At 36.2% G+C, this 17,528-nt stretch overlaps 1 protein-coding gene across 5 annotated transcripts in view; it reads right to left on the bottom strand.

The window, feature by feature from the left end:
* Positions 1–340: 340 nt before the first annotated feature.
* The window catches only part of PMS1 (PMS1 homolog 1, mismatch repair system component), a 97,435-nt gene continuing 80,247 nt past the window's right edge, over positions 341–17,528 (bottom strand). For all 5 annotated transcript variants that reach the window (XM_066346397.1, XM_066346394.1, XM_066346398.1 and 2 more), the window contains 4 exons: positions 13,034–13,519; positions 8,940–9,070; positions 4,455–4,615; positions 341–704 (listed from right to left, as the gene is read on the bottom strand). In XM_066346397.1, coding sequence (XP_066202494.1) covers positions 540–704; positions 4,455–4,615; positions 8,940–9,070; positions 13,034–13,519 — 943 coding nt within the window. In that variant the 3' untranslated portion in view covers positions 341–539. The remainder of the gene's footprint in view (positions 705–4,454; positions 4,616–8,939; positions 9,071–13,033; positions 13,520–17,528) is intronic.

Genomic DNA, 17,528 nt, shown 5'->3' with positions numbered 1-17,528 from the left:
GGCACATACAGAATAAACAATCTTAACCTAAATTTTCTGTAAAAAATGGAGATCTCACCATGCTCTCAAATTTTAACCCCCAAACCACCTTCTCTCCACATCCTCACAAGCAAACTCTCTGTGGGTTGTTCTTATAAGGGCACTAATGCCACCATGATGACTTTATTGAAACTTAATTACCTTCCAAAGGCCCCATTCAAACACCATCACACTGAGGGTTAGGGTTTCAACATATGAGTTTTAGGGACACCAGTCCACAGTACCTAGTAAACCAACCACCCAAGAGTACTAGGCACTTTCCATTTTGGTGTTTACAACAAATTATTATTATAAAGGCTGGTTCTGGAAAATAAAATAGTCTATATTATTTTATTTAAGTTTTCCACAGTTTTAATATTTTTTTTTCAATATACAAAAAAGCTAGTGAATCTCAATTATAAATAACCACTTCACACAGTGCAAAGATAGCTTAAAACTGATTCATATTATTCTATAACCAAATCAACTTCAAAATTACTAATTTTTATAAATATGTTTAATCATGTAGCTTCTGGAAGATGGGTTAAATGATGAAAAAATGGGCGACCATGAACACACCATTTAATTTCGTTTCCAACTTGGTGCTTCATTCTGTAGATGATGTCTTGGATGTCCTCCTTTGATAAGTGCATGGGTAACTGTCTAGACAGACGCACTGCTTCTCCCTGTGAAGAGAAAGCCATACATTTTAGTATAATATACCCTGAAGCAGAACTTTGTTATTCCTGGCAAGAAGACAGAAAATTGATAATATTCTTTTTATCATTCATTCACTCAACAAATATTTATTAAGCGCCAATTATGTGCTAGTCACTGTTGTAGGTTCTAGGAACAAAGCCAAGAATAAGACAAACAAGGTCCTTGGCTCTTGTGAATTTACATTCTAGTTCAAATAGAAAACAGAAGACAAAATTTCAGTGAATAATATGTATAAAATTAAATTGGGCAACATGATAGAAAATAAACATGTGGTTGGGAAAAGCTTCCTTGAGGTGACAAACTTCAGTTTAAACAAGGAACCAGGATGCAAAGGTCACTGGTAAAGAAAAGCATTTAGGAAGAGAGAACAGAAAGACTCAAAGGCTCAGTGTAAATACAGTAGTTACTAAGGGAAAGAAAGGAACAACAAAAGGAGTGAGGCAGGGAGCACACCACCCTTTAAGACGAGGTGAGCAATTTGGGTTTTAATCTGAACACACAAGGAAGTAACCAGATGGTTTTTAAACAAGAGCTTTTGTTTTTACAATTCTCATCTGTCTGCTGTATGACGCATGGTTTGAGGCAATCACTGTAGTCCTAGTGAGTGTTTTTGACTAGGGAGAGAGTTGTGGAGAGAGAGGGAGGTATAAAGACTCCTGACGTGAGTTGGAGGTCAAGTTCATACTTGCTAATGAAGAAGTTCTGTGGGAAGCAGATGCATGGATCACGTCTATATTTTTGGTATGGTAATGCTGTTTTCTGAGATAGGGAAGACTGAGAGTTTGGGGGTAAGATAGGATTAGTAAAACTAGTTTCTTTTAAGATATAAAAAAAATTGTTACACTTCAAAGATCTTGAATTCTAACATTATTCTAATCACACACCCTCTCCTATTATATTCCCAACCATAGTACTCTATGGTTATTTAGTTAGTTATTCTAACTAAACCTATTTTTTTCTTCACTTTGACCTTTAATCTTTACAATCCCTCCTTATTCTTCTGGTCCACCAGCACCTTTCTGTTGTCTTTTCCTGTGTAAGGTATGAATAATGAGTAAGAAATAAAAGATACTGTCTCTAGCTTCCTGCATTCTTTTTAGACCCCTACTAAAATCTAAAGACAGACATCTAATAGAATGTAATTCACTTTTCACACCTAAAATATATAGTTTCTTATAAATGATTTGTTCAAATTGCTCACATACCCTTCTGTTCTTTCATCAGTAATATTGCTACTCCCAACCTTTGGTGAAATTTTACCAAGCAATGTTGGAGAATGACAAAACTCCGGGCTGGATTCCAATGCCAGTGTTAGCTCTTATGAGTCCTCAATGCCATTGGACAATCTTAATCTTCTCTAAACAACCTTCTCTTAGAGTGCCAACAGCTCTTATTTTCAAATCGTTTCTACTATACCCAAATCTCCAATGTCTCCCAAGCCCCTTCACTCTTGGCAGGTAACTCTCCTAGACCTTTACCACACGAATCATACATGGCTTCTCTCAAGTTTACCTCAAAATATATATTTTTTAATTTATTGTGTTTACAAAGATTCAAGTGTCCCATCGAATATATCTCCCTCTCCCCCCACCCCCGTGTTCCCCTTGATACCCCCTTTACCCCCTACCCCAAACGCCCTCACTACCTCAAAATATTTTTACACCTTCACTTTCCTTCCCCTCTTCTGCTCTTGCTTCAGGGAACGGTTTCTCCTTTCTAAAACTTATACATATCCCATCTTCCTTCCTGTCTCTTTTAGAACATCTCCTCTCTAACCAATACAAACATGCTAATGCCTCTTTTCTTCCTTTCACCACCATGTAACTTTTTCACCACTACCACACTGATTATTGATAAATGTCTTTCATCCCTAATACTTCTCCATTACGGCTCTCTTCAAGGTTATCACTGCCATTTAACTAATGGTCTCTACAACTATTACCTATGAAGAATGTGATACTACTTACTTAAATTTAAATTTTCTCTTGATTTTTTATATCCACCCCATTCTTGGCTCTTTTATTCTTCTATCTTTATCTGTTTCATCTAATTGAACTTGATTTTAAATGTACTCCTGTGGTTGTGTTTCTTACAGAAGTTCTTTTTTTCTTAGACTTCCTTCTTTAATAATCACACTCACTATTACCTTAATATAATGAGAGGTATAACATTAGCAAAAATATTTATACCTAAGCCCAACCACTTTTCCTGTTGTTTTTGAAATCTTGTTTCTTCCCAAATGGTTCTTCAATATACAAATCACCACCCATAATAGCTTCAACCTTTATTTAAGTTTAAACTAACTCACAAAAAAAGATCCCTTTTCCATCCCTAGCACCTAGCACTGTTGAATTGCCCCAAATAGGCTGAGAAGCTCCACAAGACAAAGCTCTTGACCGATTCACAGAATGCTACTGAACACAGTCTTCAGTAAAAGTGGACTTCCTTGTTGAGTAAGTCTGACCATCAGAATGCAATGGGCAGACTAGGATTATAGTCTAAATCAAAAACAGCTCATTTTTTTTAAATGGGAGAAAACAAACTTTATTAAAGATCAGGTTCATTTTTAAAACAATACCAGTCAACCCTGAAAGATAAAGACTCAAATATGGAGATAATCACTATTGTTTTCCCACCACTATGTAATATTTGGGCATTTAAAAGTTTATAATCTTCCTTCATACTCTTACTTTTAAATTTATTTCACCCATTGCTACATTTCTCATTTGTGGTAGATATTGCTAGAAAATTATATTTCCATTTATTTAATAATCTACATCTTTCATTTTCCCTCTGTTCTTTTGCTCCTGAAAAGATCACGCCTTAAAATCACATTATAGTTCTTTTAAAATAATTATCTGGTATAAAGGTGGAACAATTCTGAATCCTTTTTTTTTTTTTAAGTGAGAGGCAGGGAGGCAGAGAAACAGACTCCCACATGTACCCCAACCGGATCCACCTGGCAAGCCCCCTACAGAGTGATGCTCTGCCCATTTGGGGCTGCTGCTCCATTGCTCAGCAACTGAGCTATTTCAGCGCCTGAGGCGAGGCCATGGAGCTATCCTCAGCACCCGGGGCCAACTTGCTGGGACCATTTGAGCCATGGCTACTGGAGAGGAAGAGAGAGAGAGAGAAAGAGAGAGAGAGACAGAGAGAGAGAGAGAGAAAGAGAGAGAGAGAGAGAGAAAGAGAGACAGAAAGAGAGACAGAGAGAGAAAGAGAGAGAGAAAAGGGGGAGAGGAAGAGAAGCAGATGGCTGGCTTCTCCTATGTGCCCTGACCAGGAACTGAACCTGGGACTTCCATACGCTGGTCTGATGCTCTACCACTGAGCCAACTGGCTAGGGCCTGAATCCCTTCTAATAAGCAAGAACAAAACAAAAGAACTTCATTACAAAATGTCTCACGCATAAGGTTCTTCCTCAATATGTACAAGAAATAATGTTAAACTAAGGATCCACAACAGGCAGCCAGGTCTATGATGGGAAACTTTTAAAGGAGTTTTCTTTTAATAGTATTTCCTCCTTGAAAACAATAAACTTTACAGAAATTTTACTATTTTGAAACCACTTATTATTTTATTAACCCTTTGAGTAGTGAGTTTTTTGTTAACCCTTTGAGTGAGGACATACATGAACGTTCATACTACTCAAAGGGTTAAGGAACAGTTAGGTACTTTAAAATCTAAACCATCACATGTAATCAAATAATGCATACCTCTAAAAAACTTATCACTTTGCGAGGTCTACATTCATAAACTTCTTTTGCATTTTTGTTGACTATAGCATTAAGAATTTCCTTTAAATCCATCACTCCATAAAATGGAAGACAATTAGCCATTCCTTCTATTTCCAAGTAGTTTTCAACAACGGAAACTCCTAAAAGAAAAAAATAAAATAAAAGCATGTATGTTGTTAGTTTAGTTATACTTAAATTATATTCCAAAAATTATCTATTAAAAACAAAACCACTTAGTATTTAGTAAACCTTCAGTAGAATGTAATCTAGTTAGAACAAAGTTCTGTTCCTTAGTTAGAGAACAAATAATTTCCCACAGGATTTCATACTTACATTAAGTTGTAAATGTTCATAGATATCACATGAGGTTTATATCATTTAATCTGAATAACTGCTGTTCTGTTTCCTACATTTGTTTAGACGAATTCTTTCTTTGGAGAGAAAATGAGAGTCCCATGATATTTATTAAAATAAAACTGCTCCAAGTGTTTTAACAAATGTTGCTGTTCAAGTTCTATTCTACTGGTTTAATATCTAACTTAATGATGTGGATTATTTTTTTTTAACTTTTTTTAAGTAAGACAGAGACAGAGACAGAAATAAAAGGAGATGAGAAGCATTAACTCGTAGTTGCAGCACTTCAGCTGTTCACTGATTGCTTCTCATACATGCCTTGATGGGGGGGGGGGTGCTACAGGTGAGCCAATGACCCCTTGCTCAAGCCAGAGACCTTGGGCTCAAGCCAGTGATCATGGGGACATGTCTATGATCCATGCTCAAGCTGGCAACCCTACACTCAAGCCGGATGGATACCTCAGGGTTTCAATGCTGGGTCCTCAGCATTCCAGGTCGACATTCTATCTACTGCACCACCACCTGGTCAGGCTTTTGTGGATTATTTTATAAATTATTATAAAAATACTTAAATAGTCACTTTCTCTTCCACCTTTATTGATATTTTGGAAAACAGCAGACCTGCTTTCTTTGGCTATATCTGTGTAACAGTGTTCTTGATACTGAAGTCCATACAATGTTACCTTGAAGTAAAGAAAATGAGACAGTCTAATGTTGGAAAGTGGTAGCTATAAATGAATGAATAATAATAAAAAAAGGAGTGATATAGCTTTGTAGCTTGAAGCATTTCAGATCCTTATATGTCAAAGATCCTATCCCTAATCTGTTCTTTTACAGACTAGTTCCTAGACGTGGGTAGCAGATACAATAGTGGCACACTAAACAGAGGAAGCATCCTAATGTTCTTCCTGGGAAACAATTGGAGAATAGTATAAGAAGACATATAATCAACCATTAAGTGATAAAATACAGAGTTCAATGAATGGAGATAAAGCGCGAGTTTAAGCAAATAGAAGAACTTAAATGGGACTTGGAATAGGTTTTAGATAGGCGAAGAGGAGACGGCACGATATTCTAACATCATTTTACATATACACAAATTTACAAAAATATCAGTCAAGAGACTTGTCACTAGTTCTATACCTTTTATAATGTGATTTGATCGAAAAGTCTAATACTGATTACATTTGCCTTGGGAAATTGTACACATTTCACAGAATTAGTTGTGAACATGGGTAAAAAGTGTCTGGCAACAGATGAAAAAATTGAGCAATATTTTAAATCCTGTGCTGCAAAATTCAGATATGAAAAACTTAGAAATATTTGGAGCCATGTAAGAATACGCTTTCAAGAAGTGTCCATAAAATTCTGTGGAATGCTTCCTAATTTTCAGGGAAAACATTTCAAATTAATAAGTGGTTTGACAATTTTTACTTCCTAAAATATGGAATTCTTAATGATGCAGAACAAAAATCTATGCCCATCAATAAGCAAAGTTCTTAGTGTCACACTCAGAATATTTTCCTTCAAAGCCAGATTTATCCTTCCTTTCTTTCATATGCCTTTATGTGTATCCATAGATGTTTTGTGAAAACTGGCAAAGTTAAGTCCAATACGACAAAACCCTCCGAAATGGGATTTAAGAAACATAGCATAAAAATTAATGAAGATAAAAGGCAAAAAATTAAGAAAGAAAACATAAACATCTTTAACTTGACCTATTATTAACAAGAGAAATAATTTTAATGATAATCTAAATTAATTCCAAACAAATCAAGTTGGTTTGTAGATAATTATCTTATTTCTACATCTTTGGTGCCATGCAAAATACTAGTATTTAAGAAGACTTAAAAAAAGACTACAACCTAAGAGCTGAAGTCATCTGTCAGACAGAAATTTACTGGGTAGCTCAAAAATAAACATTCTCTTGAAATAAACAGGGTAGTTATCCTAACTTTTAAAAAAATTGCTGTGACGACAACTTTTAAGAAAAAATGGCACCAGCCACCATCACCACAGAGTTAATTAGAAAAATTAAGTCAAGAAAAAAAATATCTTGCTATACAACATGCACACACACACACCTTGTTCCACATTGCAAATAAATTTAAAAGATGCCAGGGGCCGCGAGAAAGAATGATTTCTAAGACTAAAAGCAATGACTATGAGTCAGTTCAGGTCAGAAAGGAGGGCTGGAGGGCAGAAGAAAAGAGAGTATTTGAACACCTGTTATAGCTACTATGCTAACTGACTAAGTATGTCATTTAGTGTTTAGTACTTTATGAAGTAAATATCTCAACAGGGAAGCAATATAACACATTCATTAAGAGCTAGACTCTAAAAGCAGATTGCATGGGTACAAATTCTTTTCTACAGTATGTCCATAAAGTCATGGTGTACTTTTGACCGGTCACAGGAAAGCAACACGACAGAAATGTGAAAGCTGCACCAAATAAAAGGAAAACTCTCCCAGTTTCATACCTATTCAGTGCAGTTCGATGTGGGCTCACGCACAGATTTTTTAGGACTCCTTAGGTAGCTATCCCGTATAGCCTCTACAGACTCGTCACTGACTGATGGCCTACGAGAACAGAGTTTCTCCACCAAACTGCCAGTTTCCTTCAACTGCTTATCCCACCAAGTAATGTTATTCCTATGTGGTGGCGCTTCATTATAAACACGCCGATATTCACATTGCACTTTGGTCACAGATTTGAATTTAGCGAGCCACAGAACACACTGAACTTTCCTCTGTACCGTCCACATCTCAACTGGCATGGCCGTGGGCTGCTCCGCTGTATACACGGTGTTACGTCATCATCTGTGCATGCGTACATGCTGCCACATCATCCTACAGAAACTGGGAGGGTTTTCCTTTTATTTGGTGCAGATTTCACATTTCTATTGTCTTTTGTTGCTTTCCTGTGACCGGTCAAAAGTGTACCATGACTTTACAGACACACTGTATTAACTTTGTACACCCTTAAGCAAACTTAACTTCTCGGTACCTCGATTTTTCCACCTATAAGATGGGGAAAGCAACAGAGCCTACTTCACAGTGCTATGAGAAAGATTAATGAATTAATGCATTTACTATTAAGAAGAGTGCCCTACACATAATTGTTCAATAATTACTAGTTGTTATTGATAGGGAAATATTTAGGCTAACCCACTTTCTCATAAACACAGTTTTTAAAAGGCAGAGTTGGGATTTAGATATTTGACTCCAAATCTAAATTCAAGATTTAGGCAAGAGGTTAGAAATTTAGAGTAGGTATCCTTAAAACTGAAAAAATAAAACTAGTTAAAGTTTAGAACACCAAAGTATTTTCAGTATATACCCAATTTCATGGTTTTGTACATAGTTTTTACTTATTCCTTTTGAGGTTTCAGTAAATTCCTTTAAAAATCTTCAACATGTTTTGGTTAAACTTTGTTTACCTACACTTTGTTCATGACAAGTTTAGGAGTGGGTAAAAGGGTGAATAGTAGTATCACCTTTGTGGTGCCTTTTTGCCCCTTGATAGCAACCTAGGAAAAATGGGCAGAAGGCAGTTAAGTATGGAAACTATGAAAGAACAGAAATAGGCCAGCCAGGAAAACTGAGGTCTCCTAGCCAGTAGGATTCTTTTTTCTCCTCACCTAGTGAATTTCCATACCAAACAGTGTTATCATGGAATCAAATCATCTGCTCTCCAAATAGTAAGAGTACTAATGTTACACATTTAATTGGCAATGTAATCACATGATTTTTTAAAAAGATGTCCATTTTTGTTAGGTCACTCTAGTAAGCTGCAATTTTACTTCTATCTCATCATCTAAAGTAGTATTTGATAATATAGTTAAAGCAGGCAGTTTAAATATGTAACAAAGGTGGCAAAAATTACAATAAAACTACTTGATTAGTTATGAAAATGCAAATGCAAGGCAACAGACTGAAAGAGATGCCAAACTTACTTCAGACAGACATGTTTAAAATATGATTTTTTACACAATACTTTTGATGAGACAAAAATATACGATGATCTCTCTAAATTATGAAACCCAAATGTGTCTCTGGAACAAAATTTATTTTTCCAAGTCAGGAAATACTAAACCACATCATCATACCTGGTATCAATTTTATCTTGAAACCATTTGCTGTAAGACGAGGATCAGACAGGTAAGTTGATCCACTGTATCTTTGGTCATCTGCTGTCATTTTATATAAAACCTCTAAATAATGAGATCCATCCAATAGACTGAAAAAGAAATAATAGCCCATTAACTTATTAAATGATAGCCCTTTAATTTATTAAAATAAAAAAATTTATGGAAAAAAGTTAACCCAAGGGCCTTTAAAAAAGTGTTAGTAGTAACCAAATTACAAAGCTATAAGTAGCCCTGTAAGAAACTTTACTTTTTAAAATCTTTTAATATTTTATAGAAGACCTACTACATATAATGTATAGAAGGAGGAAGAATCGATATAGGACAGTTTCTATCTTCTAGAATATTACAAATGAAATGTAAAATAAAAATATATGCTTTCTATATAATACAAATAAAACTTTCCTTGTAAATAATACCATTATACTTTTAAACAGACACAATACCACACTGTCAAGTTACTCAAGTGGTCCATCCTATATAATTTTCAATTGTTAGTCCAAGTTTCTTCAATAATAAAAAGGTAAGCATGTATCTTTCTCCCCCCCAAAACTTGTAAATTTAGCAATTTGGAGCTTGTGAGAGCTTCCTTCTGTCTACTATAGGCAAGGCATGTTTGCCAAAGGTGGCATATAAAATGCTTCTGAGTGGTATAGGCTTTTAACAAAATTTTGAGGTTGCCAAAGATTATCTATAGCACAAATTAGCCTTTCATGTGGGTCTTAGGCTTGATCATAGTTCTCAAACTTGTTATTACAATCAAGTGTCTGTTGAGGTTGACATGTGAGTGGTTACCATTTTCCCATTCAGTCAATGAATACTTATGTGCCAATCAGGTAATACTGTCTTAGGTGTACAGGGTACTTACTGTTCTATGCTCCAGTACAATATTATAAACTGCTATTTCCTCATTACAATCCTGTACCCTTGAAACAAGAAAATGAATAGATGATGCTTTTGCTTATCATCTCTGAAAGGGTGTGAGAGCAGATGTCACAGAAGGAAAGTCTTGGATACATATCATATGTACTCTCTCTGGTCTAACCAACATTCAGAAAATCAATCTGAGCGCGAGTGGTGGTGATGATGATGATAGCAACAAATGGTGCAGGTAAAAAAAAAAAAAATGGTGCCGGTTTTACAGTTACTGTCTAGATTGCACTCTCTTGGATCCAACTATAATATTTATTAGCTAGGTGAGCCTAGTAGTTACTTAACAGTTAGTTCTGGGATGTGAGGGCGATCTGGCTGCGACATCTGTCACCCCATTGATTGCCAGGGTTGATTCGGCTGATCTGGCTGGCCAGGCGGGTGTCCCCTTCCTCCCTCACCGCTCCAAGTGCGTCCCTCCCGAAGCTGTGCGCTCGGTGGAAGAGGACGACCTTCCCCGCTAGAGGAGAGGACCGTTCTTCGGTCAAGGGTATACGAGTAGCTGCGCTCCCCTGCTACAACCTCCAAACAAGTCTCAAACAGTTAGTTCTGTTTCAGTTTCCTCATCTATAAAATAATAATGATAGTATCTCTCTCATATAGTGTGAAGGATCATGAAAACAAAGACCTTAGTAAAGTTCCTATCATAAGTGCTCAATAAACATTAGCTATTGTTATTATTATTATTATTGAGCTCTGTGTATTTTACAGGTAGGTATCTAAATTACTTCTTTCAGAGATGAGCAACACAATCCTCATTAGAACTCTAATGAGAAAACTGAGCCCAAACCATAATTACCCTGTCCATAGCTCAGTTCTGCAACACTTACGTTATTAACTGTGATAGGGACGTCACATTTCAGAAAATTCCAGATAGACTGTAGATCATTTTAAGGGAACAATGAGAAAACTATCGGATATTTGAACTGTTTTAATACAATCCAAGGCTGCATATATTCTTTTTCTGATTCATCCTTTGACAGTGTCTTAGCCAATCTACACCATGAAAGATACTGAATTTTATTGCAATTACTGTTGCCTTACTTATAAAAGAAAGCTTTAACAAATGTTTTTCTGTCAGTCCCATTTTTTTCCTTACGGTGACAGCATCTTTAATTTTTATTTTCTTGAGAGAGAGAGAGAGAAACGGAGAGAGATGAGAAGCATCAACTCATAGATGCGTCACTTTAGTTGTTCACTGATTGCGTCTCATATGTGCCTTGACTGGGGGCTTCAGCTGAGCCAAGTGACTTCTTGCTCAAGCCAGCGACCAGTCAGGCAACACAAAGGTTTTAATATATAATTATTTATTTATTCTTAGAAATCTGAAACAGACTTATCTGGTGATGTGTCTTAAATAACAAATTCTAATTATCATGTCTGATCCCACGCTCAAGCTGGCGACCCCATGCTCAAGTTGGTGAGCTTGCACTCAAGCCTGATGAGCCCGTGCTCAAGCCGGTGACTTCAGGGTTTCAAACCTGGGACCTCAGCATCCCAGGTCGAAGCTCTATCCACTGCGCCAGCACCAGTCAGGCAACACAAAGGTTTTAATATATAATTATTTATTTATTCTTAGAAGTCTGAAACAGACTTATCTAGTGATGTGTCTTAAATAACAAATTCTAATTATCTTTTTAATTTTAGGTTTTTATCCCTTTGATATATATATGATTCTCTTCTACTCATTTTAGACTAAAAGGAAATACTAAGTACCATAAATTGAAATATCAATGTTATTAGGCATTCATTTTATACAGAAAATAACTGGCTCATAGAGAATGTGAAAAGGAACTCCCCGTTCTACAATCTATAATAAAATTAGCTCAGGCAAAAATCAATGGATGAAACCATTAGATGAAAAGGTGAATAGAGAACTTTAAGGTAGGAGATCAGGCTGTCAGCAGCTGAACCCAGTTGTAAGTGCCTTTTGATGTGATGAAATATGAAACACATGGCACCAACTATTAAGCAGTCTTACTAGAAAGTAGAATCTAAATCTATTCAATCCTCCTGAACGTTAGTTACTTCCATTTAAATACAGGAAAGGGAAGAACAAGCTGACCCCCACCACAGGGAAGCAAAGGGACAAATCCAGAGTTCCAATGAATAAGTGTCAGTATCAACAAAAAGTTAATGGTGTGATATTAACAGATTTGTGTATATCAAAGTGTGTTGGTTGTATTTTGTTCAGATAAAAATTAAAAATTTTAAAATCATAAGAAAAACATTTTGAGACAAAGAGGAACAATTCCAAGGGATTATTACTGCATAAGTTATAACAAAGGCATTTTTGTTAGGTAAGAAAATAGCCATTTTTGAGAGCTATATACTGAAAGATATATGGGTAGGAATTGTTCTAAAATACTTGAGCAAAGAAAAGAAAATATGCATATACACATACATGGGCAGACAGAGTAAATGTGGCTATATCTTGAAAATTGTTGATAAAGGTATTCATTGTATAATTTTATTTTGGTATATTTTTGAAATGTTAAAGGCTGTACTACAAAGAAGAGTCATGGCAATCTAACTTCAACATTATCCTAGGGAAATCATTAATGTACAAAAAGAAAATTGAGCTTGATATTTATTAATTGCAGAGCTACAGAGAATATTTTAAAATTATTTCTTTAAAACCAATTAAATCCACTGAAGATTAAAATGAACTTTTTAGAACATTTTTAAAAATAAATATCACTTTTCCCTACTAGGAAACACTTTCAACTTTTTATCTTCAATTTCTAATATTAATTTTTTTTTTAACAGAGACAGAGAGTCAGACAGAGGGACAGATAGAGACAGACAGACAGGAACGGAGAGAGATGAGAAGCATCAATCTTAGTTTTTTTGTTGCGACACCTTAGTTGTTCATTGATGGCTTTCTCATATGTGCCTTGACTGTGGGCCTTCAGCAGACCGAGTAACCCCTTGCTCAAGCCAGAGACCTTGGGTCCAAGCTGGTGAGCTTTGCTCAAACCAGATGAGCCTGCGCTCAAGCTGGCGACCTCAAGGTCTCAAACCTGGGTCCTTGGCATCCCAGTCCGACACTCTATCCACTGAGCCACCGCCTGGTCAGGCTCTAATATTAATTTTTTTGTATAAAAAATATTATATTACCATACCTCTCTGTTAATATAATAGGCTTTTCCAGTGGTTCTGCAGGAAGTTTATGATTCTCAAGAAGTCTTTTAAATAGCAGGGCTTCTTCAACTCTATAAGGATTTAATAACATCACCTCTGTTTTGGATGTAATTAGCCATGCATCAGGAAACCTGAGGTTGTGGATCAAGCAAAGTTCATCCTTTTCTTCTAGTTCAAGTTTCTTGTGGTTTTCAAAAAGTTTTTTAAAGTTTTCCATAGAAAAGGGAATTTCAACTATTTTAATGTTTTGGTGCTTTTTTTTTTCAATCTGGGACTGAAAAAGCTCATCAAGTTTTGGCTGATTTGATAATGATGTTTTCAACTTGTGCTTCTGGGCCAAATTCCATGAGCTGGTGGGTTTTATCTTTTTTCTACCATCTTGTAATGATATTTGTGATTCCTGTTCAGTGGCTCTCTTGATCTGCCTGTTGTATCGTTCCAAGTCTTTAGTAGCCCTTTCTTCATATCTATTAAGAGATAAAACAGAACTAATGAGGTCACAATCAGAAATATATTAACCATCTGAAGTAAGTTTTACAAAAAAGTACAGCTGATGTTCCAGGTCTGCAATGATGAAGGAGCTTATATTGTACTATACCTCCCAAACATCTATACCCCTCCTATATATGAACAAAATATAGATACCAACTGTTTAGAATAGGCACTGAAGAGCAAAAAAAAAGCAGGCAGAAACTGGAATGGGTTCCAAACTTGAATAAATAGAACCACATTTATATAGCCTTTACCCAGAGAGCAGTCTCCAGCATTAAGAGGGAGAAGGGCAAGAACCTAATCGGAAAGCTGCACTCTTACTAGCTTGAGTCAGCAGAACAGAGTTAGCTCCTTGCTTCCAAAACAACTGAAAATTGATGGGGAAAATCCTATGTATGGGAACCTAGAGGAAAACAGTATCTAAAAGGCTAAATGAGTTAAACAGATTTCAGCGGCTACTCATTACAGTGAAAAATGTTTCGAATTTGAATTCCACCGAATTAGATGGCTGTGTAAAACTCTTTGGGCTTTCAATTAAAACTGAAGGAGGACTACATCTTAAGAGTAAGAAACAAAAATACTGTCCTTTAACTATGGAAGTTGCCCTAGGACTAAAGGCAAAATTTAGTCTCCCTAACAAAGTAAAACAAAGCCTCCACTAGCTCAAGGCAATCTGTCAATAATTTAAATATCTGGCAGAACAAAAACCAGTACTTTTCAAAAGAAAGCTCAATCCAGAGTTTTTACAACATATCAGTCTATGTCCATTATACAATCAAAAGATCACCCAAGCAATAAAACAGGAAAATGAGTCATGGTCAAGAGAAAAAAGTGGTCAGTAGGAACTAACCTCAAGATGACTCAGATGTTGGAATTTGCAAAAAAATAAAAATAGATTTTTATAAATATTTAAGGACTTAAAGGAAAAGACGATCATAATGAGAAAACAGAAGAAAAAATCCCAACAGAGAAGGGATATTATAATAAAGGACCAAATAGAAACAAAAATTCTAGAACTAAGAAACATACTATCTGAAATAAAAATTCACTAGGTAGGCGCAGGAGCAGATCAGAGATGGCAAAAGAAAGGGTAAGATACAGACCAATAGAAGTTATCTAATCTGAACAACAGAAAGAAAAATGATTGAAGAAGATTAAAAAACCACTTTGGTGATCTATGGCACAACCAACAACCCGGGAGTTCCAGATAAACAAAAGTGTAGGGGGGAACATCTGATCCTTAACAATTTAGAGACATACAACATTTTACATATTCGAGGTCAGTAAACCCCAAGCAGGATATAGGCAAAGAAATCCACGGGGGGTGGGGGGGTGGGGTGGGGTGGTGGTGTGTGTGTGTATTAGAATCCAACTGCTGAAAGTCAAAGGTAAAGTCCTGAAAACAGCCAAAGGGGGGGGGGGGGGGAGACATTTTACTGCTGAAAACCAAAGATAATATCCGGAAAGCAGTAACAGAAAAAAAGACATCACAAAACGCCATCACAAAAATGAAAATAAGACATTTTTAGGTAAAAGAAAGCTAAGAATATTTTTTCACTATCACTGCACTATTAAGGTATGACACCAAACGGACACTCAGAAATAATGAACACCAGAAATAGTAAACATTCTCTTATTTTTTGAAGATAACTTTAAATTTAAAAAGCAGTATTTTAAAGTGAGGTTTATGTTGTATGTCGATATAAAATACATGACACCAACTGCAGAAAGTACAAGGGTGGTAAATGGACTTACATTTGTAAAATTTTTATACATGATGAGGCAAAGATAGGTTTACAGTTGTTTGTATGGCAAATAAAATAATAAATTGTAATACAAGATTAAACTTTGTTTCTCACACAACTGTAAAGCTACTTTTGCCCTACTCTGTATTTATGTGAAATGATACCCTACTAACTCTAAGTAGATTATGATAAATTAAGGTTGTTTAAAGTATTCTCCAAAGCAAAAATCAACGCTAAGCCAAAAGAAAAATTAAAATTAAATACAAAATTATGTTATTTTGACCTGACGAAGGCTGCTACCCCCAAAAAGGAAGAACAGGGGAATAAAACAGATGAGAGGAACAAAGTATGAAAATGGTATACCTGGCCTGGGCTGGTTGGCTCAGTGGTAGATATGCACTGGCCCTGCATGTGGATGTCCCGGGTTTGATTCCCGGTCAGGGCAAACAGGGGAAGCGACCACCTGCTTCTACATCCCTCTCAATCCCCTCTCTCTCTCATCCTGTCCTGCAGCCATGGCTTGATTGTACAAGCTCATTGGCACCAGGTGCTGAGGATGGCTCCATGGAGCCTCCACCTCAGGTGCTAAATATAGCTCAGTTGTGAGCATGGCTCCAGATGGGCAAAGCATCAGCCCCAGATGGGGGTTGCCGGGTGGATCCTGTCCAGGGCACATGCGGGATTCTGTCTATCTCCCCTCCTCTCAACTGGATAAAAAACAAAAAATAAAAAAGCGCAGACCTAAACTCAACCATGTCAGTCATTATGTTACATGGACTAAACATTCCGGTAACAAGGCAGAGTGTCAGACTAAATTTAAAAAGCAAAATCCAGCTATGTGTATACAAGAATTAAACTTTAAAGACACAGTTTGAAAGTAAAAGAGTAGAAAAGATACAGTGGTCCCTCATCTATTGTGGGGGTTAGGTTCCAGAACCCCCCGCAGATAGGCAAAAAATTGCAAAGTAGTGACCTTATATTTATTTCATTATTTATATATATATTTAAGGCTTTATTTCAATTTCATATTTCTTTAACATGTTTTAATTAATATTTTTATATTGTTTTCAAGTTTTTAGGCTAGAAAATGCTTATTTTACTGCAAAAATAATTAAAAGATATATAAAAATACATATATGCTGCAAAGTCCCGCAATATAGTAAAAAATCTGTGATAGAAAATTAAATATATACAATTTAAAAATCCGTGATACAGTGAGACTGCTAAAGTGAACCATGATATGGTGAGGGATTAGTGTACACCATGCACATGGTAAGCATAAAAGTCAGAGTAATTACAGTGATGTAAAATAAACTTCAAACAAGTACCACAGATAAACAGGAACATTTTACAATGACAAAGGGGCCCTTAACATGCAATCACAAATGTGTATGCACCTATTAACAGAGCTTCAAATTACATGAAGCAAAACTTACAGATTTAAAGGTAGAAATAAATCCAGACTATAGCTGGAGATTTTAATACTCCTCCCTCAGTAACTGACAGACTAGACCAAAGAATAAAAATTGGCAAATCTATAGAAGATTTTTAGCAATACTATCAGCTACCTTGACTTAACTGACATTTTGGAACATTACATCTAGCAACTGCAGAATTCATCCTTTTTCAGGTACACCTGGAACATTCATCAAGATAGACTGCATGTGGAGCTTAATTCTTTTTTTTTTTTTTTTTAGGTGAGATGAGGGCAGATACTGAGGCCCATTTCCGCATGCACCCACCCGGATCTACCTAGCAACTCTATCTTGGGCCAATGCTCAAGTATGGAGCTATTTTTAGTGCCTGAGGCTGATGAGTTCCAATGGAGCCATCCTCAGTGCCCAGGGCCATGCTTGAACCAATCAAGACACTGGCTGTGGAAGGGGAAGAGGGAGAGAGGGGGGAAAGGGGGGAGAAGGTAGGGGGTAGAATCAGATGGTCACTTCTCCTGTGTGCCCTGACTGGTAATTGAACCTGTGACATCCATATGCTGGGCTGACGCCCTATCCACTGAGCCAACAGCCAGGACCTTAATTCTTAATACATTTTTAAAAATTGAAGTCTAAAACAGTATTTTCCTTATCCATGACAAAATTAATTTGAAACCAATAACAAAAGGTATTTAGACAAAAACTCAAAATATTTGGAAACTAAACAACATAGCTTTATTCATAACAGCCCCAAATTGGAACCGAGAGGTCTAACAACTGAAGACTGAATAAACAAATTGTGGTACAGT

This window comes from Saccopteryx leptura, chromosome 7 (assembly GCF_036850995.1).
Source record: "Saccopteryx leptura isolate mSacLep1 chromosome 7, mSacLep1_pri_phased_curated, whole genome shotgun sequence".
NCBI lineage: Eukaryota > Metazoa > Chordata > Mammalia > Chiroptera > Emballonuridae > Saccopteryx > Saccopteryx leptura.
This window is presented reverse-complemented; position numbering and strand designations above follow the sequence as displayed.